This window comes from Nesoenas mayeri (assembly GCF_963082525.1).
Source record: "Nesoenas mayeri genome assembly, chromosome: W".
Lineage (NCBI taxonomy): Eukaryota > Metazoa > Chordata > Aves > Columbiformes > Columbidae > Nesoenas > Nesoenas mayeri.
This window is the reverse complement of record NC_137553.1, coordinates 1,405,579-1,433,168: the sequence shown is the minus strand read 5'-3', so window position 1 is coordinate 1,433,168 and position 27,590 is coordinate 1,405,579. Positions and strand designations below refer to the sequence as shown.

Here is a 27,590-nt window from a genome sequence, read left to right as displayed (position 1 = left end):
CTTCCCCCTCCTGTTCTTGTGACTGCTCTGCTGCAGAACAGCCTGCCTCTTCTGATTCTTTCTCCTGCTCCCTAATAGGAGAAGCTTCTTCATCCCTTACTAAATGAGTTGACTTCCATTTCCATTGTTTCTTTGTAATTATAGAAGTGACTGATATAGCTGAAGGCTGGGTCTCTGGTTCAGCCACAGTGTTTGTATGTTTTCAGATCCAGAGACCCTCTCTACTGCTTGAGGGTGCTGAATAGTACTGAGCAGTGTTCAGTAGGTGCAGGTCAGGCCCCAGCACAGGGTGATAAGTTGTGCCTCTTTGGAATAGCCAGGGCATTTTTTTTTCAAACATTCTGTCATTTTCTCAGGATCTGGGAGTGAAGTCCCAGACCATCAGAGGTGACAACCTTTCTAGATACCTGCCCATATTCTCCCACATGCCTTATCACCTGTAACCATGCTGTCATGGGGCCTGGGTCATATTCCTAAATAGTTGGTTAGCCTTGGAAAAAGCTGAAACAATATTTTGAAGAAGTACCAAGAGGAAGAGATATTGTAACAAGGGAGAAAACATTGTGGAAGAAGGGGGTGAAGGTGCCATTCTGTATTTCTTCTGCAAAAATAAACCTCTCAGAGTCAGTGTAATCGTTAATTTTCTCCATGAGATGATTCCTGAAATACAGTAATGGCATCAGTACAGAGCCCAAATAGCAGATTAAGCTCAAGGCCAGTGTTTTAATAATAAATCTTCCAGGAAAAACATCACTAAGCACTATAGAGCACAGCAAACTGCAAAAGCCAAAACCAGTCTTCAACATGTACAGCAAAAAAGGGAGCATGGCACAGATAAAATAAACTACTGTTGAGAACAGATAAATCAGTATCGTGACCAGCAACTGTTAACAGATCATAACTTCTTTCTAATACACTCTGGTCAAATCTGTTAACTCAAGCCCTTTGAGCCCCATGTTGAGTGCCCAAAAGGACTTGCAGTTTAACCCCGACTGGCAATGAAGTACCACACAACAGATTGCTCACTCCCCCCAGTGGGACAAGGGAAGAATTGGAAGGGTAAAAATGAGAAACAAACTTGTGGGTTGAGATAAAGACAGTTAAACAATTAGAAGGAAATAAAAAAAAAAATATGTAAGGGATTAAAAAAAACTCCACCAACTGACAAAGAGGGAGGAAAATAAAACCCAAGAAAGACAAGTGATGCAAATGAAAAAATTGCTCACCACAAACCGACTGATGACTAGCCAGTCCCTGAGCACTGTCCCCCCTGCCAACTTTCACTCCTAGTTTTATTACTAAGCATGATGTCATCTGATATGGAATATCCCTTTGGTCAGTTGGGGTCAGCTGTCCTGTCTGTGTACCCTCCTAACTTCTTGCGTACCTCCAGCCTACTCACTAGCAGGGCAGTGTGAGGAGCAGAAAAGGCCTTGGCTCTATGTAAGCACTGCTCAGCAGTAACTGAAACATTGGTGTGTTGTCATCACTGTTTTCATCACAAATCCAAAACATAGCCCTATAGAAACTACTATGAGGAAAATTTAACTCTGTCCTAGCCAAAACCAGCACCACCTGAGTTTGAGATTACATTTAAGGAATAACTTATACTAACCTTTAATGATTTGTATTTATGCTCTTATTGTAGCTAACTGCATGTCTTTTCGAGGAACTATTCTGTATCTTCTTTTTAGCACTTATCTTCATATGCAAAGACCTAAATAGTAGGTATTCTACAGGCTTTATTATACAAAGTTATGTTTTGATAATACTATTATTTTCTTAGACTATTAAGGGAATCTTTGATTGCTTTTACCTGTGTTTAGTATTTGATCACTCTTGATTAAAAAAAAAAGTTAATATCTTTTAATGGTATTGTGGTGTGGGGTTTTTTATGCATCCTTAGCACACTTTAAAGTATCTATTAGATTCTAAATGTAAATCAAACAAGGATAAATATTCATCTATCATAGCTACTTAAACTGTGTGAAAAATACATGGTGTGCTTGGGATAAATAAATGTCTTTCATGATCAGATTTCATCAAATGTTTTGCTGAAACTGTGCTCAAGAATTCATTGTGTTTTATGATTGTACTTCTAACAAAAATTTTACTGTAACTGTTCAGTTTCCTTAAAGGAGATATGTTTATTGTCCATAATGAATTGGAAGATGGCTGGATGTGGGTTACAAACCTACGGACAGATGAGCAAGGTCTTATTGTAGAAGACCTGGTAGAAGAAGTGGTAAGTAATTTTATATTCAAAATTGTTACAGAACTGAGATTTGCAATATGTGAGGTTTTATCGTCATCATCTCCCCCCTCCCTCCCCCCTCCTTCCTTCCTTCCTTCCTTCCTCCCTCCCCCCCTCCCTCCCTCCTTCCTTCCTTCCTCCCTTCTTCCCTCCTCCCTTCTTCCTCCCTTCCTCCTTCCTCCCTCCCTCCTCCCTCCCTCCCTTTCTCCTTCATTAGTGTAGGTTAACATTGAAATAATCACAAACAATTGGTGTTTAACTGCCTGAATTTATGTACTTTTCTAAACTGTCCTACAGTAATTGAATATGCCAGTTGTTAAATAGTGTAACAAACCTTTAAGTCTAATTCAGTATCCGAACAAAGTACATATTCACATGTTATTCAGACAAGTCCATATGCAAATGAATGATACTGTGAACTTATTAGACAGTTCCCTAAACTTACCAGTCCTGATAAAGAACTGATAATGTTTGCTTTGCAACATATGTATTTTGCTCATAGAGTTTGCTTTACCTGTTTCTCACATCTATATCTAAATTTAAATGGCAGTGTTAGATTATCTAACTGTACATTAGTGGTTGAAGTTCAGGAAAGTTGAGATTTAAGTTACCACATGTAAAGAAGGACTTGAAGAGTGATAGAAACAGTCTTGTGAAATAATGTATTATGGCTGACTTTCCACTTAGTGAACGAAGTTGAAAACCTCTTTGCATAAACTGTGCAATAAGCCATGTAGTTCAAAAATGTCTTGGACTTCTGTAGAAATAAACATCACTAAGAAGGACTTCATATATTAAGTTTACTTTTCTACACTTAAGCATACTGTTGTCATGCACTTAATATGTTAATTCTCCTATTAGGGAAGAGAAGAAGATCCACATGAAGGCAAAATGTAAGGATTTTTGTTTTGTTATTAAAAGCAAATCATAAAATAACTGTTTGTAAACTTCAGCTATGAGATTGGGAAGGTGAACCAAAGCTGTATGTACTTGTTTTTTGATCTTAAGACTTTTCTTCTATACTCATTGAAGATGCATAGGTAATTGACATGGAGTCTTGTATTACTTATGCCTAATGTTAATGGGTTTTGCAGCAATAAAATCTTGGATGGGTCTCTGAGTGATCACTTAACTCAGAACATGTACAACGGAGGGTGTGGTGTTTTCCGATTTGTGGGGTTTTTTTAATACACATACAGTTTGACTTAGAGGTATTTTTTTTTTCAGTTCTGCTCAACTCTAAATGCAGGAGAGGGAACAAAATGTCATTAGAGGAATTATAGTGTAATACTAACACTTTATATTAGCTTCATGTGCTAACACTTTAAGCAAAAAGCAGGAGACTAAAGAGTAATGTGTTTGCAGTGAATACCAACTTGTTAAATACTTAAAATCTAATACAGTTTTCAATGAACAATGAATTGGTATTATGGGAAACTTGGGGCCAGAATTATTCAATATATTCATTAACGATTTAGATGAGGGAATAGAGTGTACTATCAGCAAGTTTGCTGATGACACTAAGCTGGGAGGAGTGGCTGACACGCCAGAAGGCTGTGCTGCCATCAGAGACCTGGACAGGCTGGAGAGTTGGGCGGGGAATAACCTGATGAAATTTAACAAGGGCAAGTGTAGAGTCCTGCATCTGGGCAGGAACAACCCCAGGTTCCAGTACAGGTTGGGAAATTACATATTAGAGAGCAGTGTAGGGGAAAGGGACCTGGGGGTCCTGGTGGACAACAGGATGACCATGAGCCAGCACTGTGCCCTTGTGGCCAGGAAGGCCAATGGCATCCTGGGGTGTATTACAAGGGGGATGGTTAGTAGATCGAGAGAGGTCCTCCTTCCCCTCTACTCCGCCCTGGTGAGACCACATCTGGAATATTGTGTCCAGTTCTGGGCCCCTCAGTTCCAGAAGGACAGGGAACTGCTGGAGAGGCTCCAGCGTAGGGCAACAAAGATGATCAAGGTAGTGGAGCACCTCCCTTATGAGGAAAGGCTGAGGGAGCTGGGGCTCTTTAGCTTGGAGAAGAGGAGACTGAGGGGTGACCTCATTAATATTTACAGATATATAAAGGGTGAGTGCCAGGAGGATGGAGCCAGGCTCTTCTCGGTGGCAAACAATGATAGGACAAGGGGTAATGGGATCAAGCTGGAATACAAGAGGTTCCACTTAAATTTGAGAAGAAACTTCTTCTCAGTAAGGGTGACAGACACTGGCCCAGGCTGCCCAGGGGGGTTGTGGAGTCTCCTTCTCTGCAGACATTTAAGACCCACCTGGACATGTTCCTGTGCGACCTCACCTGGGTGTTCCTGCTCCAGCAGGGGGATTGGACTGGATGATCTTTTGAGGTCCCTTCCAATCCCAAACATACTGTGATACTGTGTGAAACTGTTGATTGTTATATTATTTACACTAGTAAAGATGAGCAGCAAAGAAAAGTTACAGAAAACATCTAGTAGCTGGATAACTTAATCTGTCCTACATTTGTTTGCTATAATTGCAGATGATGTTTCCTATATTTATTGCCCAGTTTGCATTCTTGGGTGTGTCTGGTTTTTTTTTTTAATAGGGGAAAATAAAATCATTGGTGTGTCCCCAGTCTTCTGCTAGTCAGTTTGGCATAGGAGCATTACTGTAGTAGGAATGCCTTCAAATACAGGAACTTTTTAAACTTTTTTAACATAGCAGTTTGTAGCAGATTCTTAGAGCTTTGACACTGTCAGTCCACTTACTCGTGCTGCTCAGAGGATTCCAGGATTTCTGCAAATATTCAAATAGCCAGAGATCACCCTGTAAAGGTAATATAGAAAGCAAGTTAGAACTAGAGCTCTTTTTTGATGCATAAAAAGAGATTTTCTTTTACATACTTAAACACATGCATGCACGCATGCACACACACACTATGCAATGAAAGGCCATATTTCTAGCTTTCTTTTAAAGGACAGGATGAGCTTTTAAGATGTAATGTGATGTGCTACATGTAAACTGGATAGCCATGCAATGTCAAGCTGTTTTCTATAATCATAGGTATCATGTTGAGACTGGACAGATTGCTGTATTTTTTTTTAGGATGATGCTCTGATGCAGGACTCTGTGGAAGATGCAAGATGTGAGATTAAAGCAATTAATATTCAGTAGTCTAACAAAACTAGGTTTTTATTTCCTCAGCTTCTAGCAAAATTCAGTTTTATTTATTCTGTACAGTATTTGACTTTCATTAATCTCTTTGGGCTTTGCATTTCACACTTCAAATAAATTACTGTCCTCTGAGACTGACTTCACATATGCCTGTCAAATTATCTAGCATTTAAAACTATGCCTTTTCATGTCTAAATGCACTTGAATATGAACATCTACTTTGTGTTGGACACTTGTATTGAAATTAGTCTATATAGCTGTAGATATTTTTATTTAATTTTGTTTGATAGAAAAAGGGAATCACTGAGTAACATAATGGTTGCTTATATAATATATATGTACTAGATTTTTTAAAAATAAAGATTAATTCATAGGTGCCAGAGATTAATTCATAGGTGTCAGAGCATTAGATGTCACAACAGCTAAAAAAGAGAGCTGATAGTCTTGCTTTCTAATTTTTCTTTTCATCTTTAAGATGGTTCCATGGGAAGATCTCCAAACAAGAGGCTTACAATTTACTCATGACAGGTACTTTTATTTCAGATGGAAATAGAGTGGTAGTGGAATGACACAAAGTAATCCTGTTTATAAACAGACTGCAGCAAAACCTGTTTTTTCTGTGTGAACATATGAGCATTAGACCTGTGGTTGCTACTATGTTGGAAAAAAACCTCATGGCTGAGCACTGAGTATTTTTTTTATGTTTTCAAGTACAGTTAGTTTCATAATTCTAATTGAAATAGTTAAATAATTTTTAAAATTTTTGTTATATATGTATAAAATATCTTGGGCTTCATCAAATTTAGGAGAAAATACTGTTATGTACTTATTGGAGAATGTATTATCAACTTTTTTCTTTAGTGTCCCAATAGTGGAAATAATTTTTTAAATTAAAACATCAAGATTTCTTGGCTCATACTGTCAAACAACATACCTTAAATATGAGAACAAGAGTCTTTAGTTTTTATGAAAACATTGTCAAACCTTCCATACCATATGCTCTTGTAAAGAGGTGGAAAAAAAGTGGGGATATATTGTTAGCTACAGCCAAATGACTTTGCATTAACTTTGGTGGTTTAGTACTACTTCATCCCATTTGGGTGAAGAATGGTGATTGCTGTTGGAACTTAGATCAGACTTTCTTCAAGTGTGTAATTCTTGCTAGTTTGTACAGAAAGAGCTTTGATAAGAGTTCATAAATGGCAGTAACATAAGTAACAGTGAATAAAACTGTATTATGATATCTTTTCAGTTGGTCAGGTGTGCAGTTTTCTTGTGAGGCCTTCAGATAATACACCTGGTGATTATTCACTTTATTTTCGGACCAGTGAAAATATTCAGCGTTTTAAAATATGTCCAACATCAAGCAATCAGTTTATGATGGGAGGCAGATATTATAATAGGTAAGTTTTAATAGTTGTGTGTATTTTATACTTCTGTAAAGAGTTTGTATAATGTATTGCTGATAACTTACTGATATGATCATAAGATTTCAGTATTTCTTAAGAATATACTAAGAGTTTTAACTTTGTAGCTGTAACTAAGCACATTCTCAAAGCCTTCAAAAGCTTGTTTTTTGGTTTTTTTTTCCTCCTTTTGTAAATGATGTTCTTCACTCTATAAATTGGATTATGACATGTAAATAGGAGAATGCTGTGTTGTTTTGGAAGCTGCTATTTATAATAGGGAGTTTTGTGTATATGAAAGGGCAAAATTAAAATGTTAGTTTTATCTGAGACATTCAGTAGGGATTTTAAAGTATAAATAATAGGGAAAAGATATCTTCATTGTTGAAAAAATTCATTAAATTAATAATCTTAAAACATGTGAAACTTGGAATGGGTTTGTTTTCCCATGGGTATAAAAATATGGTAATATGTGCAAAAAGAAATGAGATGTTTCCCCTTTCATGGGAGTAGCTATCAATACAGTTCCATCTTTGATTCTGTGACAACTCTATTAATAAAATTATCAAGACTTCTCAGTAGTGAAAACTCACCTTTCTCTTATCTGAGGCCATTTTCTGTCACATAATCAGAAATTTTCCAGACTTGTTCACCTAGAACCAGGACACTCTACATCCCAATAGAGAATTTCTCTCCCTTCCGGTTTGGCTTCTGACTGGGTAAAGATCCAGCAGCTGGTGTGTCTAAAAAAATGTTAAGGTCTCCTAACTAAGAAGTTCAGTGGACTTCATATGATATCAAATGGACGATGGTTTGAGACTAAGCAATTAGAACCTTATTAACCTATGTATATCCCACACACAGGCTGCTTGAGTACCTTCTATATTAATCAGTCTGGCCTCCAGACATCCTCATTGAAAATCAAGCTAGCTGCATGTCAGCCTTTGATGAAGGTAAATCCTCTTTCCTCCATTCTCTAGTTGCATAGCTTATTAGGAGGATGATAGGCTAAAAGCCCACACCCTAGGTGGTGTCAAACTAATTAGCAAAGTAGTTGAAGTTGTCTTAGTCTCAAATGGCTTTGTAGCATCAGATAGTATAGTTCCAGAAGCTTACTGCAATAAGTTATTACTTTAGGAAATTAATTTCCCACTGCTGGATTCACTTGAAGTGTGTACATACGTTTTACCTAAAGAACATCACTATGTTATGATAATATGCTTTTAGAGGGTTTTTTTAATATCTTGATACCTAGGTTGCAAAGATCCTCCTCACTGAAAGAGAACTGCTTGGCTTTGAAAGGCTTCTAGTTTTAGTTGAATGTTTTGGGGAATTACTAATATACTCCTAGGCTCTGTCCAAGTTAGTATTTACTGAAAGTTTATAAACAGTATGTAATGCAAGGTAGTGATGCAAAATGAAGGTGATAACTGCCCCAAATTATTTACCATGAGCTCTAATGTAGAGGGCAATAAATAGGAAGCAGCAAAAAAGGAATAACTTTCTGTGGGCTTCTAAATTCTTGTACTGGTTTATTTGTTATGGACACTGGAAGAGGGAAGTCTTTAAGGTGGATTGTTGTATGGAACAATCAGCAATGGCTGAAAAGCATCAAATGGCATTGAATCCAGAACAGAAACTTAGGAAGTATAAATTTATGCAAGATAATGAAATGATTTAGGAGCATTTTTTGGGGCAGAGAGAACATCTGTTTTTCTTCTTTATAATTTGTCTAAAAATGCCAAGTTTGTCTTCAAGGTGAAAAACTAGAGGTTGAAGTAGTGCTGCTTGTTTAAATGCATCTATTAAACAATTTTCATTGATCTTTTTTTATAATAAGCTATTTCGTTAAATGCTCTGAAGGTATCTGCTTTAAATGTGATACTAGTATTAGACTGGAACTTTAAAAAATCCTTGGTAGTAGTGTTGTTCCTCTTGCTTTTTTAGTGATTGTAAGTGGGATTAAAAAAGTGGATAAAATAAAGCCAAATCTGTTCTTTGTTTGCAGAGTATTGATTATAGTGGTAGTCACATAAATTATAGACCAAGATTTTCCATACAAAAATAAGAGCCTGAAGAATAGTAAGGAAACCAACTCAAAAATTGACTGTTGCTTTATTTCCCAGGTAATTTGAACATCCAGACATGGAGCTGGAAGATCCACAACCTATATAAGCAATGCTATATCTGCCTATATTTCAAAAGGCAGACAAAATTATTTGAGGTGATCATGGGGAAAAAATCCTGGGTACATATGCATAGGACTACTTTTTCCACTAACCTTTTCCTGTTGCATAGTCTTCCACCATTCTGTATATAAATTGCTCAAAACTTCTATCAATCAGTATAACTAACAGACTGTATTTACACTCTCTCAGATGGAGGTCTAATTTCATTATTTGTCATATCATCTCTACAAAACAGCCAATCTGTAGTCTTTTAGTTGTCTATCTGAAGGTCCCAATATATAGGAAATGTTAAATACATATTGAGTGAATTATTTTGACTATATAATGAAATAGTATTTTCCCATGGACTTCAGTAAAGTATGTAACTTCTGTGATCTTTCTGTTTATTCCATGGATAAGAAAGACAGGTGACTACTGGGGTAATATCTACTTTTTTCATGTAAAAATTGGCAAAGTCTGTTGTGGAGGATGGGGAGGTGGTTTTACTGACTGGATCATGAAATCTCAAACAGAAAATATATGCTTACTAGCCTGTGGCCATACCATCCTGAACATGTTCTATTTCATCTCATCCTAGAAGCTAAGCAGCATTGGGCCCAGTTAGTACTTGGATGGGAGGCTGCTTGGGAATACTGAGTCTAGGTGCTATAGGCTTCTAGCCAAGGGCTATGAAGATGATGAAGGGATTAGAGTATCTGTCATATGTCTGTGATTCTGTGATATGAAGACAGGTGGAGAGAACTGGGACTGTTCAGCTTTGAGAAGGCTTTGGAGGATGGGAATCTTATCACTGCGTATAAACCCACACAATTTTTTTTTTCACCCCCCCCCCCTTTTTTTTTTTTTTTTTTTTTTTTTAAATTTTTTTTTCCCCCTACTGTGAGGGTGATTGAGCACTGGAAGAGGGTGCCCAAAGAGGTTGTGGAGTCTCCATCCTTAGAGATACTCAAAACATGACTGAACAAGGTCCTAAACAATCTGTTCTTATTAACCCTCCTTTGAGATGAGGACATTAACTAGATGATTTGGAGGTCACTTCCAACCTCTACTATTCTGTGAATAACTTTCATGCTTTACAATTTTTTTTCATGTTCCATGTATTTTTGTTATGTTGATGTGTGGTTTTTTGGTTAGTATGTTTGTTTTTTGTTTGATTGGAGGGGGTATTTTGTTTGTTTAGACCATTTGTTTGCATTGACCACCTCTCTAGGAAGCCTGTTCCAGGGTTTGACTACCCTCTTGGTAAAGAAATGTTCCTTAATGTCAAGTCCGAACCTCTCCTAACACAGATTTGAGCCATTCTCATGCATCCAGTCACTGGATACCAGGGAGAAGAGATCAGCACCTCCCTTTCCACTTCCCCTCCTCAGGAAGCTGTAGAGAGGCAATGAGGTCACCCCTCAGCCTCCTTTTCTCCAAACTAGACAGAGCCAAAGTCCTTAGCCGCTCCTCATAGGACATGCCTTCCAGCACTTTGACCAGCTTTGTTGCCCTTCTCTGGGTGCATTCAAGGACCTTAACATCCTTCTTAACTTGTGGGGCCTGGAACTGCACACAGTGCTCAAGGTGAGGACACACCAATGCTAAATACAGCATGATAATCACCTCTTTTGACCAGCTGGTTATAGTGTGTTTAATGCACTCCAGGATGCAGTTTGACCTCTTGGCTGCCAGGGCACACTGCTGACTCATGTTGAGAATCCTGTCAACCAGAACGCCCAGATCCCTTTCTGCAGGGCTGTTCTCCAGCCTCTCCTCTCCCAGTTTGTGCTTGCGTCTGGCAATACTCATTCTCAGGTGCAAAATCTGGCATTTGTTCTTGTTAAATTTCATGCCGTGGATGATTGCCTAATGCTCCAATCTATCTATAATAGATCCCTCTGCAAGGCCTCTTGTCCCTCAGGGGAGTCAAAAGCACCTCCCAGTTTGGTATCCTCAGCAAACTTGTTAATGGTGCATTCAGCTCCTGCATCCAGATCATTGATTAAAAATATTGAGCAGAACTGGCCCTAGAATTGAGCCCTGAGGAACACTGCTGGTGACCAGTTGCCAGTCGAGATGCAGACCCATTCACTACAATGCTTTGAGCCCTGCTATTCATCCAGTTCTGTGAACCCACTCATCTCACAATTGGACAACTTCGCCAGAAGGATGCTGTGATGGACAGTATTGAAAGCCTTAGTAAATTCCAGTGTGTACACATACGCAGGCACATCGCAAGAAGAGCCAGAGGCCATGAATTTATTACATTATGAATCACCCAATTACCTACTGTGAGCACTGGTGCAGGCAGGTCGCAAGAAGAGCCAGAGGCCAGGCATGCATTGCCAAGATCAAGTTTTATTTTAGTTCCCTCTCTACTGGGGGATCTCCGAAGTAGCACCTGAGCTCCCAGGCAGAGGTGACACAAACGGGAACGCAGGCGCTGGTCAGTTCAGCCCTGCTGGAAGATTGCTGGGCCTGCTGAGCTCGCCTGTATTTCAAGGCTTCAGGCAGGTGCAGCCTCCCGCTCTTTCTCACAACAAAGCAGGAATCTCAGGCGCAATGATAAGGTGCCTAGAGTTTCTCACAGGCCTATGTTATCTAACACAGAGGTTCTACTCATCAAGCATACAGGGTCAGTAAAACAATTAGTGTGATGTATGTGCTTTTTCTACAGACAGGTGCAAGTCACTTGAACGTATTTACATTTAACTAACCTCCTCGCCATTCTTCCGCTATATTCACATACATCCAGACAAGCTACATCCACTGCCTTCCCTCCATCTGCTAGTCAGGTGACCTTATTGTAGAACTATATCAGATTTAGACAGGACTTCTCCTTTGTGAACCCATGTTGACTGTGCCTGATGACTGCATTGTTGTTTAAATGCCTTTCAGTAGCACCCAGTATATTCTCCATATTTTTTCCAGGAACTGAAGTTAGACTAACAGGTCTGTAGTTTCCTGGGTCTTTCCTCACACCCTTGTAGATCAGAGTAACTGGCTAGTTTCCAGTCAGCAGGGACCTCCCCAAACACCCAAGACTTTTGGAAGATGATTGGAAAGGTCCTGTTGAAGGAGCTACCAGATGTTACAGTACTCTGCGGTGAATCCCATCAGGCCCCATGGACTTGTTAACATTCAGCTGATGGAGCTGATCCCTTATAATTTCATTGTCCACAAATGGAAAACCACTGTTCTCCTACTTGTGACCTTCTGACTCAGGGGGCCAAGCAGCCCAAAGTTGATCAGTATTATTAAAGACTGAGGGGAAAAAAAAAAAAAAGTATTGAATGCCTCTGCTTTTTCTTCATCCCTATTTGTCAGGTGACCATCTTCTACAGGTATCAGTCCAATGTTTTCCTTGGACTTCCTCTTGCTATTAATATACTTAAAAAGCCTTTCTTGATGTTTGGCACAACACTAGACAGTTTCAACTGTGGTTGAGCTTTGGCCTTTCATGTCTTCTCCCCTGCATATGTGAACCAGAGCTCTGTATTCTTCTTGTGAAGCCTGACCTTTCTTTCAGAGATCATACCGTTTCTTTTTCCTTCTGAGTTCCACAAGGAGTTCCCAGTTCAGCTGAGCTTGTCTTCTGTCACATTTATTTGACTTGTGGCACAATGAGATTGCTTGCTCCTGTGCTTTTAAAAGGTGGCTCTTAAAAACTGACCAGCTCTCATGGAACCCGAAGCCCTCAAAAGCAGATTCTTATGAGACACTGCTAACTAGCTCCCTGAGTAACTTAACATTTGGTCTCTTGAAATCCAGGGTAGCAACTTTGCTGTCCTTTTTTCTCATTACACTGAAAATTTTAAACTCGACCATTTCACGATCACTGTGGCCAAGACAGCCACCTACCATCACATCCACCATGAATCCTTCTCTCTTCACAAATAACAAATCTAGGAGGGCATCTTTCCTTGTTGGCTCACTGAGTACTTGTGACAAGAAGTTATTTTCCACAAACTTCAGGAATTTCCCAGACTCGCTCGTCACAGCAGTATGGTATTCCCAGTTGATGCCTGGGAAGTTAACTTCTCCCAAAAGGACAAGGGCTATCAATCCAGAAAATTCTCATAATTGCCTATAGACTAACTCATCAGTGCTTACATCCTGGCTGAGCAATTGATAGTAGACACTCCCTATGACAGCTGCTTTATTTTCCATCCCCCTAATTCTCACCCAGAAGCTCTCAACCACATCATCCCTAATTGTAAGGGCTGTACAGTCACACCTCTTCCTTACATACAGTGCATCTCCTCCACCTCACCTGCCCTGCCTATCCCTCCTCAACAGTCTGTAGCTATTCATCTCAGCACTCCAGTTGTGGGACTCATTCCACCAAGTCTTACTACTACCAATGACATCATAGCTCTGGGAACTGACCAATGCTTCCAGCTCATCCTGTTTCTCATACCTCATGTGTTGGTGTACAGGCATTTCAGATGTGCTTGTAAGTCCTCAGTGCTCCCTGGAGCAGTGTAAATGCTTCCATTGGCATTGCCACCCTCAGATGATGCCATACTAACCACTTGGCTTACCTTCAGCTCTCCTGTTAGTATCCCCCTTTCCCCATTGAATCTAGTTTAAAGCCCTCTCAATCCATCCTGCCAGCTTATGAGCAAAGAAGCATTTCCCCTGTCAAGCCCCAGCATACCTTGTATCTCAAAGACTCTTCCATGGTTATAAAGCCAGGGTTCTGGTGGAGGCACTGGTTCTGGAGCCAGGTATTGATGTCTTGGGCACACCTGTTTCTTCTAAAGCCTCTCCTTGTTACTGGAAGAATGGAGGAAAACACTACCTGTTCTTGATTTTGGAATATAGGTGGAGATGTAATGTAACTTTTAATGTAGATGTAGGAATAATTCTTAATTCACCCATTAAGTATTATAAGAATGATACCTCATGATGATGAGAGGCTTTTGAAATTATCCATGTAGCTAGGATCTGGGCAGCCTAATAAGTCCTATTTTACAATTACTACAGTAACTGTAGTATTGAGATTCATCTTTATTTCTCTATATCCAACCAAATTTAACCATTCATTTTTAAAAATCATACTTATTTATACTTTATGTATTTTGTCTAAGTAGGATTTCGTTGCTGTCAGATGCTGAAAAGAATTATAAACCACTTTTTCTTGTCCCTTTAATTCTTTTTGTATTCTGTCTGATTTTATGCTTTACATGTTAGATAACTTGGATCACTTGCCAATTTGTTCTCAAGTGTACTTGAAGATATGTGATATCTTTCTGTTTGCAATGTTTGGCTTGTTCAGTCATTTGAGCTACTTTAGTGGTAAGACAATATACAATGACCATCTGAGTTGAGTTTGTGTGGGGGAGAAGAGAGCTAAGGAAAAAAATCCCCTTAATTGTTCAATCAAGGCATGAAGTCCTAGTCTGTATTGTACTTGAACTCCAAAATGACTTTTCCAATGCAACTCAGTTTATTCTTCAGCTCATTTTACAACATAGGAAGAAATCAGGAAATTGCTTCTTATGTTGAGGGATGACTACTGTTTTTATAACCAAGGAAGGAGAGGAGAGGTGTTAACAGTCAAGGTATTCTTGATTTGATGAATGAGGAAAAAATGATATAAAGCTTATTTATTACTGATTGCCCTCATAACAAGATGTTGGCAATAGCTGTTCAACATGCAAAATACAAATTATTATTTTATGCAGTGTGGTAAAGCTTATTTTTTTTATGGAGAAAAGGACAAATGCATATTGCACATTTATTTGATTTTTTTTTAGTAATACTGAGAAATTCAAGTCACTTTACAAACCTGAAAAAGAAAAATGTTTGTGGGAAGATTCATTGACTTAACAAGCATACACTAGTTCATAGGTTTAGAAGAATGAGGTAGAGCAAAAGCAAACAAAGGTATCTTACTTCTGTTTTATTTACATGTTTTTGTGATCGTTTTTATATTTTTCTATATCTTTCCTTTGGATAAAATTTTATCCAGTTGTAATAGACCAAAGATCTATCACGTGTGCCTTACTGATTACATTTGTACACAGAGATAACAGTATATATGAAGTGAAAAAACACATAAAGTATATTTTTATTCTCCACTTAATCACTTAGTTCTTTATTTTCAGGTTGATATTTTGTATATGAATAATTAATTTGTGATGTTAACATTACTTCTCTTTATTACAATGCAATTTTCAATAACTGCAAAAATAAGAGCAACTAAAAAATATGTTGAAATTTAGCTTGCATCTGTGACTACTTCTCTCCTGATCCTTCAAAATACAATTTAAACCTGATTCTGGTAATTATAATGCAAGTTTCCTCATAGAGGAGTGTTACTGACTGGGTAGTTAATTTAACATGATAGCTCAGTGATTTTGAAGTATAATCTGCATAATCCATGTTAAAAACCTTTTTTTTTTTTTTATTTCCCACTCCTGTCTACTTAAAAAGAAATTGCTTTGCACAGTTTGAAGTATCTCCCATTCCCCTTCCCTAGTTGCTCTAGGACTTTGAAAATTATTACAAATAAAATAGCAATTTTCAGCCTGGTTGGAGAGCTAGAAAATGCACATGTGTTACTTGAATGTAGAAAAGGTAGTGTACTTATTTGGCATTGTGATGGGTTGATCTTGACTGGCTGCCAGGTGCCTGCCAAGACCATCTCTTACTCCCCTTCCTTAGTGGGACAGGGGAAGAAAATAAGATTAAAACCTTGTGGGATGATATAAAGGCAGTTTAATAAAGAAAAACAAAGGCTGCACATGGAAGCAAAGGAAAACAAAAATATTTATTCTCTGTTTCCCCATCAGTAAGAGATATCTAGCCACTTCCTTGGAAGTAGGGCCTGTCAAGGTTTAAGGCAAGGCAGCAATAAACTGTGGCAGACGCTCCCTGTTACCCCCTCACCTCCCGTCACCCCTTTCCTTTAGATCGGAAAGATGATAGGGAAGATAAGGAGGAAGGAAGAGGCACTTAGACTTCAAGTTGGAAGGTTTTAAAGGGTTTTACTAATGCTACTAATAAATAGAGAATATATAGATATATATAAAATATACAAAACCAATCTTGAATGCTCGATGTGGAGTTGGTGCCACTCCAGCAGCAGGAGCTGGGTGTGCGGAGCTGGCGGCTCCAGCAGGTGCAGCTCAGGCCCCTGGAAGTCATGGGCGGGACTTCACAGCAAACGGAACCTGGTTGCAGGATGCAGGGCCTGAGGCCTGTAGATCACAGGCAGACAGACAGGGGCCTCTCTAGATGCCAGCCATGGTCGAAGAGAGAGTGACCCTCGTGATCGCCCTCTTATATAGGGGGTATGACGATTATGGGATGGAATGCTCAGTTGGTCAGTTCTAGTCACCCATTCCATCCACCCGTCCTCAAACACGCCCCTCTCACGACGGAACATGGGAAATCTTATCAGTCTTTCTTGGCTAGCATAGTAATAAATCTAAACATGAACTTCTTCGGCATTCCATTGGTCTCTTATCAGCACCGAGTACAGCATCCGAGGAAAAATATGCAGGCTAAAACTCAGAAAAGTGCAGCCACCTAGAAGAACTGAGCTGAAAGAAAAATCACTAAAAAAGAACTGGTCTTGTTTTTAACAAAACCAGGACAGGCCTCAGTATGCATAGAGGTTGCTTTGGAAGACAAATTCCTTAATAATGAATGCCCCCCTTTCTCCTTTTTTTTGACTTTTATTGCTGAGTATGACATTATATGGTGTGGAATATCTCTTTGGTCAGTTTGGGTCAGCTGTCCTGGCTCTGTCCCCTCCCAACCTCTTGCCCACCCCTGGCCTGCTGGCCTTTGAAGAGCAGGATTGGGGAGACAGCCTTTAATGCTGTGTGAGCACTGCTAAGCAGTAGCCAAAACTGGTTTGTTATTAAATGTTCTTGCTACAGAGTACTGCAATATGAGAGCTGGTATGAGGGAAGTTAACTCGATCCCAGCCAGACCCAATACATGTATTTTCTATAACTAATTGAAAATATTCTATGGAATTTAGAATTAGTACATTATGAGTGCAGTTCTCTGAATTTTCTTGACTACGGTGTAGTAGTAAATTGTAATTGCTGCAAATGAGATTATGTTGTTTAACATTTACTTTTTATTATAAATTTGTGAGGAAATGTAGTGTGATTGCATGGAAAAGCAAATTATTATATGGAGGAAAAACTAATTTTTTTACATTTTAAATTTTATTTTTCTTATTTGAACAGTATTGCTGAGATCATTGAACATTATAGAAAAGAACAGATTGTTGAAGGATATTACCTTAAAGATCCCGTTACAATGCAGGTAAAAATTCATCTTTGAGCACTTGTTATTGAAGATATTGACTTAATCTACAAATATTTATAATATAGGAACTGAATTGCAGCAGAGGTATCCATGATAGTTAAAACAGCATCCTGAATTTTTCTTTTGAACTTGTGAGTTTCTTTCATTTTATCCTCATATGCATTCACTTATCTAAGGTTGACTTGTAGTAAACAGAAGATATGATAAGCTTTGTCTGTGCTCTGGGGTGTAAATGCTGCATCTTGTGGCCCCAGCTCTGACCCCTGATTGAACCAATGCTGTGCCTTAATACCATATTGCATTGTGGGGGGAACTAGGCTGCCCTCCATTCCTCTGTGTCTGTCTGTGGTTGAGACAAACTTGAGGAAATTTGAATTCTGAGACTGATCCTTGAAAAACTTCACCTAGTAACTTTCTTTGTTCTCCATAATTCTTTTTGGATCATGCCAATCATCTTCACTTAGGCACTTTGTGTATCCAATTATGGTTCCTGTATCAATAACTTTCCTTGTGTTGACTAATTTTCCATTTAAGACTGCATCAAATTCTTTTAAGTTATTTGGATATATTTGTGACTTTGTTTTTTTTTAAAAAAAAAACAAACCAACCAAACAAAAAAACAAAAAAAAAAAAACAAAAAAAAAAACAAAAAAAACCCCAGACTTATTGGTGGTGTAATTACATTTGGTTGTATATTCTCCCACATACTGTCATGCTCTGTTGTCACAGAGGCACCCCAAAGTCAGCTTTAGGCGAACAAGTTCCACAACAGACTTTATTCTGGCTGGAAAAGTACAGCAAATAAACCAACTAGAAACAGGTTTTATACAATTAGTTAGCACTCTGACAACATAAAATACAGGCTTGGATATTGTGGCAGTTGCACTTCTACCCCTGAGAACTGGTGTGGCAGTTGCACATCCCCCTCTGAGAACTGGAGCCTTCAGTGGGGCAGTTAATGGCCCTTTTGTGGGACCCGGAGTCGGTTGACAGGGTCGTTAGCAGAGGAGGGGCCCAGAGAAGCTGAGAAGCTTCTGGAATGCCCACAACCAGATCTGATCAGACTATAAAATGGGGTTCCCGCCGAAGATTCCCTTTGTTGGGGTCTTCTCGGAGCAGGGAGTCTGCTGAGCCAGAGCCCTCCCCTTAGACTGGAACGCCATCTAAGGAAACTTCCCGGAATTGGGAGCACCTCACCTCCTTGTTTGTGTGAGTGATAATTTACTGAATATATCCTCGCCTAACCCAGGCAAGCGTTAGTTTACCCTGGAGTTGGAGGGCTCTGGTGTGTTTCTTGTGAGTGTGTGCATGCATACTGTGAATCCTCATTATTCTCATTTTGCTGCAGCCCAATAATCTCCTCAACTGATATCCGAACCTTTATTTTATGTTGTCAGAGTGCTAACTAATTGTATAAACCCTGTTTTGGTCGTTTTATTGGCTGTACTTTTCCAGCCAGAATAAAGTCTGTTTTGGAACTTGTCCGCCTAAAACTGACTTTGGGGTGCCTCCATGACAGATATTAGTTGAGGAGATTATTGGGGTACAGCAAAATAAGAATAATGAGGATCCACAGTGTGCATGCACACACAAGAAAGAAAACCAGAGCCCTCTGACTCCAGGGTACCCACAAGAAATAATCACTTGCCTGGGTTAGGCAAGGACTCATTCAAGCATATATCCAGTAAATAACCACTCACCCAAATGGGGAGGTGAGGAGCTCTCAATCCTGGGAAGTTTCCTTAGACAACATCCCAGTCTAAGGAGAGGGCTCCAGTTCACAGACCCGCAGCTCCGAGAAGACCATTCCAAAGGGGGTCTTCGGTGGGAACCTTGTTTTGTAGTCTGGTCAGATGTGGCTGTGGGCATTACAACGTGGTCCAGAAGCTTGGCAGCTCATGAGGACATGAGTGCTCATAAGATTCTGAGGGACTGTGTAACTTTGTGTGTTAATCATTCAATTTTAATTGTGTTCTGCAACATTCTTGTTGATTCAGAGTTTATCCTTAGTTACTCAGTTCCAAAAGCCTTGGTAGAAGACAGTTAGAAACTAAATAACCTTTAAAGACTTGTGTAAATCACTGTGAAAGATACTGTTTCTGTTTAATGTTAAAAAAATAAATACAGATGTTACTTTGTGAAAGTTGGTAAGTATTTAAACCTTATTTTTCTTCTCATATTATAATTCTGACCTCATCATTTCGCAAGAAATAGCTATATTGCATTTTTGGCAAAGGTATTGTATTAAATCATATTAGTTTGCTAAGACATATGAGAGAATAATAAAGAATTGGTAGCATTCAATAAAATTTCAGTTGCAGATTCATAGTGTGCAGTTGTTTCACGGTGATTTCTGAGCTTTAACAAAAGTTGATTTCTTATTTACTAGCATCAAGAACAAGTGCTTAATGATACAGTGGATGGAAAAGAAATCTACAATACAATTCGTCGCAAAACAAAGGATGCTTTTTATAAAAATATTGTCAAAAAAGGATATCTTCTGAAAAAAAGTGAGTTTCATTTGCTTCAATTAAATATCTTTTTCTAAAAAATGCAGATATGGATGCATATTTTATGCAGTACTGGTACTAGTGGAGGCAAAATTGAAGTGAGCAAAAGGTGGAAGAAAGTCTGTAAGGGGTATGAAAGGTTCTTTTTCCTTAGGAACTATATAAATAGAAAGACATAATACATAAAATAACATGAAATATAAAGATGTTGATTAGCAGTTCTTGCCGAAAAAATCAGGAAACGGCACAAAAACTAAGCACCTTTTATCAAAGTGTATCAAAGCACCTTTTATCAAACATTCAGTTTCATTAAATGAAATACATTTCCATAAAATATATTCATATTTAATATGCAACTTGTTTAAATTTAAGCTGATCACATGGGTTAAAGAGAGCTAGATTAATGTAAATCAGTACATTCACCGGAGACCAGAGCTCATTTAATTTTGTTATTCCAAGTCAGGTAATATAATTTAAAATGTATATTCTGGTGTTCAAGGTACGCTGAGACTTTTTAAAGTTTCTAATGCTGACACACTCAACATAGCATATAATAATTGGATTAAAAGCTGCCTGACTCATCTAAATATATCCCTGAAGAATTACTGTTGAGCAAGATTTTGAAGTTCTGAGGAAGCTAGTCACTTTCTGAGTACCATGATTTTAGTTTTTCTGTTTCCATTAAAGTTGATTATAAAAAAAAAAATATTTTTTCTGCATATGATAGACAGTAGCTAAAACAATAAGTACCAGATAGTGATCTGGATAGCAAGCAAAAGTGAGAAAGAAGGTAAGCATTTAAATATATCCAAGTTTAAAAGACACATTCAAATGAAATAAAGACTAGAATAAAGCAAGGAAAGCATCTCTTTTCTTGAGAGTGCTAATTATGCGAGGTGTAGAGGGATATAGTAGGGTGAGAAGTCATCCAAGAATGAACATGAAGTGAAAATCTTTACGTAAAAGGGTACTTTGAATGTGCAAGCAGGAGTAGGTGTGGAGAGATGCATATACCTGCAGACAGAGCAGAAATTTAATCAAATTGCTCTTCCATCTAGTAGAGTATAATAACTAGATGTTAAAGTTAATTTTCCAAAACAGTGAGTACTAGTGCTTGTTGAAAATTAAGGCTACATGTTTTTCAAAAAGGTACTGTGGTTTATGTATGAACTAGTTGCAAAAAGTTCCTTATCAGTTGTAATTCAGAGGACATTAAACAATGAGTGATTTATTTTTGGTTTAGCCAGTGGCTAAATTCACATTTTACTCATGTATCTAATGTGTCTTCCAACAAACCTTAACATTTAAATCTCCATCTATTTATTTATTTATTTCTGAAACACGTGGAACTGGTAAAATTTTTGGATATAGGTGTATTTGGGGCATGGTTCTGATCCAAGTTTGTATATATTGTATTCCCATTTCTATTCTTCAGTCATTCTGATTTAAGATACTGTGATGCAATCTGTTATGCTGATTAGTTGATTAAAGTTTAGGAATAATTTCCTTATGTCAAGAGAAATCTATTTCTTAATTAAAATAACCATAATAAATTAGATCACTTACAGCATCATACATTATTTGCAAACTGTATAGACACAGTCTTCCTGCTGATATGAACAGAGGTCATATGGACTTGCTTAATCCTGTTGAGATTAATGAAAATATTTAGAGAACCATCTAAAATTGTACCTGAATCTGTGAAGAGGGTCTAGTTTTAACTAAATGCTGCAAAAACTATGTATAATGATATTATTGCTTAAGCGTGATTAACTGTACATTGTTCTTCTGTTTGTATTTTGACAAAAACCTTACTGCCCTCTTTTTTCTTCATTTACAAAATTTATATTTTCTTTAAAACAATATTGTAACTTATTACTTGTTTTCCTTACAGGTAAAGGAAAGAGATGGAAAAACTTGTACTTTATACTGGAGGGAAACGATGCTCAGCTTATTTATTTTGAAAGTGAAAAACGAGCCACAAAACCTAAAGGATTAATAGACCTTAGTGTGTGTTCAGTCTATGGAGTACATGACAGTTTATTTGGCAGGTAGGGCACTGCACTGGCTTTTAATTCTTGTACACGCAACAGGACAGATAATTACCAGTTTTGAGGTATATACAAGATACGGGTAATACATCACTAACAAACAAGTTGGCCTAGCACAATAAACTTGCTCGAATTTGCCTTTTGTCTAACATAATTTCCATAGTCTAAAATATAAAATAAGCAGCAAGTAATAAGTTAGTAGCAAAAAAAATGAAGTGAGAAAAGCGCATTCAAAAGATGTATAACATAACCACATTTATTTAAGAATACATTCCAATATCAAACAGCAAATTTCAACAATGCAAAAATCACAATTCCTTTTGCACCAACCTAATAATTAGGCAGTCAAAACTATCTTTCCACTTTTCTTGGAAGTACAGTGAGGACTGTAGCTTGACATGTTTTTGGTGACAATGATTTAAGTAGCTCCTGACCTGGCTACTTCTTGCCCCCCTCCCCAGTCCTCCTGTGGGCATGGCCACAAAAAGCCATGCTAGTGTTTCCCTAAGCAGTGCATGGGGGGGAGACCAAAACATCATTTGCAAGTGTAATCCTGGTTTTGGGAGAACTAAGTTCCATTGAACGTCATTTGGAAGGCCATGAATCAAGTGTGTACTTCAGCTTGTAACGTAATAGTACAAAATGTTTTTGATACTTCTTGACAAATGAGTGTAGATACATAAAATGACAAAGACGTTATAATTGCATTCAAAGCTTTAGTAGTTTATATCACACGTATTCAGTTATTGGTATGTGATCCAATGCACGTCTTATTGGTTGTGAGAGCTGTGGAATACATTCAGATACAGAATTCCTCACGTTAATATAGTTTCTGAACTCCTACAACTACAAATCCATAACGCATGATTAATTGGTTTGGAATCAGTGTTGAACTTGTGCGTAATTTAAAATGTTTGTGGGGAGTAGTCCTCATTAACCAGTCTTTTATGTTATCAGGTGTATTTTTCCACAACTGCAAGACAGTGTGCATGTATATTCAATACAAACTGTTCCAAGTTTCTTAAATATTCTGAAACAAATTAATTGAACTGGGGTGCAATTTTCCTGAAACTACATAATTAATTCAAATCAAAATGCACTTTTGAAGCATGTAGAAACTTCTTGTTGAAGTTTTTGCTGTTTCCAAGTGTGATGATGCTACATTTTTGTTTTGCTTGTTTTTAAGGCCAAACTGTTTTCAGATAGTAGTTCAGCACTTCAGTGAAGAGCATTACATCTTTTACTTTGCAGGAGAAACTCCAGAACAAGCACAGGTGAGAACTTTTGTTGGTAAATATAATTTTAAAAGTAATGTTTTGTTTTGTAGTGTTTAATAATATAATTTTTCTCTAATAGAAAGCAAGTATACCACAGATGGTGGCTGTGTCTACATTAGCAAATATTACTATGCAGTAGTAGCAGATCTTTAAGGAAAATAGTTGGTGATGAGAATCCAGCACCTACATTAGCTGCACTTTAGGGATTTTACTTTGGACAAGTTCTAGTCTGGTCCCATGGACTGAACTTCAATTAGTTTCCATTAGATGTTTCGGGAGAACATCTTTTGGAGTAGTTCAGTCAAAAAAAAAAAAAATAGTTTACTCTCCAACATTTTTCCATGTAATGAACCGGAGCATAGTTAGTGAGAGTTTTGCTTCAAGAGCACATTCCTGATATGAACTATCAGGTTGCCAGAAGAGTAATTGCAGTATTTGGTGGTGAATTTTATGTCATTATACCTAGGCTCAAACACATCTTTATTAATCAAAATAGGAACCATTACAATCAACACATTTTTGCCAAAGATAAATAAATTTGTTTATTCCTGTAGCTTATAAATCCGTGCTTTGGGATTCAGTGAACTCTTGGAAATTTTTTTCTGCATCCTGCTGTTTGTGGAAGCGTTTTCCCTGCAAAAAGTTGTCAAGATGCTTGAAGAAGTGGTAGTTGGTTAGCGAGAGGTCAGGTGAATATGGCAGATGAAGCAAAACTTCGTAGCCCAATTTGTTCAACTTTTGAAGCATTGGTTGTGTGACATATGGTCAGGCGTTGTCGTGGAGAAGAATTGGCCCTTTTCTGTTGACCAATGCCAACTGCATTCTCAGATGGGATGTTTTTGCTGGGATTCAGAAAGCTGTAGTGGATCAGACCAGCAGCAGACCACCAAACAGTGACCATGACCTTTTTTGGTGCAAGCTTGGCTTTGGGAAGTGCTTTGGAGGTTCTTCTCAGTCCAGCCACTGAGCTGGTTGTTGCCAGTTGTGGTATACAATCCACTTTTCATCGCATGTCACAATCCGATCGAGAAATGGTTCATTGTTGTTACATAGAATAAGACAATGCTTCAAAACGATGATTTTTTTTTTTTTTTTTTTTATTTTTGGTCAGCTCATGAGGTACCCACTTCTTGAGATTTTTCTCATTTCAGTTTGCTTCAAATGTGGAACAACTGTAGAATGGTTGATGCTGAGTTCTTTGGCAACTTCTGGTGGAGTTGTAAGAGGATCAGCTTCGATGATTGCTCTCAATTGGTCATCGTCAGCTTCCGATGGCCAGCCACTATGCTCCTCATCTTCAAGGCTCTTGTCTCCTTTGTGAAAATTCTAGAACTTCCACTACACTGTATATTGATTAGCAGTTCCTGGACCAAAGCGTTGTTGATGTTACGAGTTTACTGCTTTACAACCCATTTTGAACTTGACTAAGAAAATCGCTCAAATTTACCTTTTGTCTAACATAATTTGCATAGTCTAAAATATAAAATAAACATCAAGTAATAAGTTAGTAGCAAAAAAAATATAAAGTGAGAAAAGCACATTCAAAAGATGTATAACATAACCATATTTATTTAAGAATGTATTCCAGTATCAGATAGCAAATTTCAACAATGAAAGAACCGCAATTCCTGTTGCACCAACCTAATAAAATGCTAATGTAGGTATGCCCACCAATCAAAATCTAATGAGCCTTTTACAGTTATTTGTTCTGTCCATAAACTGGTCATTACTTATAGTCTTAGGCCCTGATCTTGTGCAAAAAATAAGTTTGGTTGTGTTTTTTTAGTTGTTTGATTGTTTTACATTGGTATAATTTAGTTATTAGCTCTTTAGCAGTTAATGTTTGCTTATTAAGAATTGTAGGAATGGAGTCTAATTCTTTAAATCTCACCAACTTGAGAGCATATGAAAGATGCGACAATGTTCATATTCATGAAGTTGTTTTGGTATTCCAGAGCTCTGAAATATACCTGTTGTGTCAGAAGTTAAGCTATGCTTTTGATTTTATTTAAGAATGTGTAATAGGCAGAATATCTTGTCAGGACAGACAGAATATCCTGTCCTGTTTTCTGAACATTTGGTATAATCTCCTTTTAGTTTACATTTCTTTAACAATGTTTACTGCGTTTATACACAATACCGGGATTTCTTTTATAAAATGATTCTGATTCAGGTAAGTCAGATATTTTACTGATAGTTCTGTTCTCAGAAGTTACAGCTGTCTGTACCTTGTAACATTTCACAGAAGAATAATTTTGTTGGTATACTAAGGAAAACTCGATGGATTTCATATAATGTGGTAAATATCAAAGCTGCTGTCCAATGGATTGCATGTTGTCTGAGGTTTGTACAAACCATTAAGCCAGTGTAATGTAGAGTGTAGCCTCATATGCTAGTTTCATTGTGCATGCTATGGTGCATTGTTCATACTTGTTGCTTGTGCTGGGTCAGCTGAGATAGGGGGATGACACAGCCTGGATAACCAACCCAAAACTAGCCAAAGGGGTATTTGATACCATATAAGGTCATGCTCAGTTATAAAAGGGGGGCTGACCAACGGGGCAGTCTCTCTTTCTCACTGCAGAGGAGCGGGGCAGTTCAGGATGTTCTTGGTTCTCTCTGGACCATGCAGTTTGCTGCTATTGTGTTTTGGGCATGAACTGCTGTCCGGGACGGGGGGAGGTTTTGGCGCAGGTTGTAGTCGGGAATCCACAATTGCTACTTCGAAGGAGAACTGCAGTGTTGGGATTGCTATGTGGTGAGAGATTGTGCTGTGTATCCATCGCTTCATATATTCTTTCATTGTTGTTGTTGTGGTTTTGTTTGGGTTTTTTGTTTGTTTGTTTTTGTGGGTGTGTGTTTGTTTTTTCCTTCATCTTCTTGCCTTTTTTTTTGCTGTTCCATTAAACCGTTCTTATTCCAACCCATGAGTTTTGCTTTTTGTTTCATGATTCTTCCCCCATCACACTGGGGGCAGGGGAGGGGTGAGTGAGCAGCAAGTGGTTTTAGTTACTGGCTGTTGGGGAAGCTGGGGCTAAACTATGGCATTAAACTGCTGTAAACTTTGGCATTTAAGGGGATAGGTTTTCCTGTTAGGAGGGAGAATAAAGATGACTTTGTATCTAGGAAATATTTAGATTAATTTAGAGTATTTAGTAGATTCTATGGTTCTTTATTTGCTTTTCCTTATTTGAATAAGAAAGCAAACTAATAACAATCTGAAGCATAGTTGACAGTTCTTCCTTTTATGGAAGGGTTTGAAAGATAAAACTTTACTCCCAAAGTGGTTCACCTAAGAATAGCTGCAATATAGAATGTATCTGTATTTTAAAAATGTGGAAGGTAATGTAAAGGGTAAGACTGAAAATATTTTTTTTTCTTTAATGGTATTATTAAATTGTACTTTGAGAGTAGGTAGCAGATCTTTGAGCCTACACCCTTATGAATGTTAAGTCAAACCCTAAATTTTATGCTTCATAAGAGCTTACAAAATTTGTGGGTGTGGGATGTGAAATCATGCGAATGCAGCTATAGCATATCTTCCATAGTATCTACTCTGCTTTATGTATTTGTGAGCAGAGAGAATGTGGGTCTAGGTTATACTTTTCAGTGTTTTTTTTCTGTTAATGCTGCTTTAGTTTTTGTTTGAAGTATATAGAGTAAAATACGACTGCAATATAAAAATAGAAGAGTGAATGATCAGAGCAGTTTGACTTGTTGACTGTTATTTTCTCAGAAGCAACCAAGTCTTGCTTCATTTTATATACCATCTTTTCTAAAAGAGAAACTTCCAGATTTGTAAATGCTTATTTAGTTTAACTGAGAAAGTTATAAATTTGGTTTTACTATTTAGATTTTCATACTTTGAATTGTATACAAGTTCTTAAGCTAAAGAAACAACTTCAGATACTTCAGTGTGTTGTTTTTTTTTTTTTTTAAGACATGTCTGTTCTACTGCAAGAAGCTGAATCTGACTTTTTATTACAGTGTTTTGTACCTTTCTCTCTTAGGACTGGATGAAGGCTCTGCAGATGTTTTGCAGTTTAAGAAAAAACAGTCCAGGAACATCAAATAAACGTCTACGTCAGGTGAAGCTATATAGATATGGGGGGGGGAGAGGTGGTCTCCTTGTTGCAAAATGATGATGATACATCTCAGAACTCTCCTTTCAACAACAGTAAATCCTGCATGTATCTTTGAATGTTATGAATGTTGGAAATAGCTGTTTTATCAGTCTATGGAAAAAGGAATAATTTTTTTTATATGAAACGCAGAATTATTCTGTGGTCAACATTAAAGATGATTGAATACTTCTGAAGAACCAAACTTAATTAGATAATTGCTATATGAACTGGCAGAAGACAGAGCCACAAAAGCGAAGCACCTACAGTGATCATCTGAATTAATTCTGTACTTCCAAAAGCAAAGAAAATGTTAAACTGCATGAAGGAATAGAATAGAAAATAGATGCTATTTACTGTTTA

The 27,590-nt window shown here is 37.7% G+C and overlaps 1 protein-coding gene across 1 annotated transcript in view; it reads left to right on the top strand.

Annotated features, from left to right (window-relative positions):
- The window catches only part of RASA1 (RAS p21 protein activator 1), a gene marked incomplete at its 5' end in the record, with an annotated part of 97,788 nt that overhangs the window by 32,448 nt on the left and 37,750 nt on the right, over window positions 1-27,590 (top strand). The window contains 9 exons of the mRNA XM_080361771.1: window positions 2,128-2,245; window positions 3,116-3,147; window positions 5,872-5,924; window positions 6,649-6,799; window positions 17,187-17,265; window positions 19,658-19,778; window positions 21,673-21,829; window positions 23,016-23,103; window positions 27,117-27,194. Of these exons, the coding sequence (XP_080217897.1) occupies window positions 2,128-2,245; window positions 3,116-3,147; window positions 5,872-5,924; window positions 6,649-6,799; window positions 17,187-17,265; window positions 19,658-19,778; window positions 21,673-21,829; window positions 23,016-23,103; window positions 27,117-27,194 (877 nt within the window). The remainder of the gene's footprint in view (window positions 1-2,127; window positions 2,246-3,115; window positions 3,148-5,871; window positions 5,925-6,648; window positions 6,800-17,186; window positions 17,266-19,657; window positions 19,779-21,672; window positions 21,830-23,015; window positions 23,104-27,116; window positions 27,195-27,590) is intronic.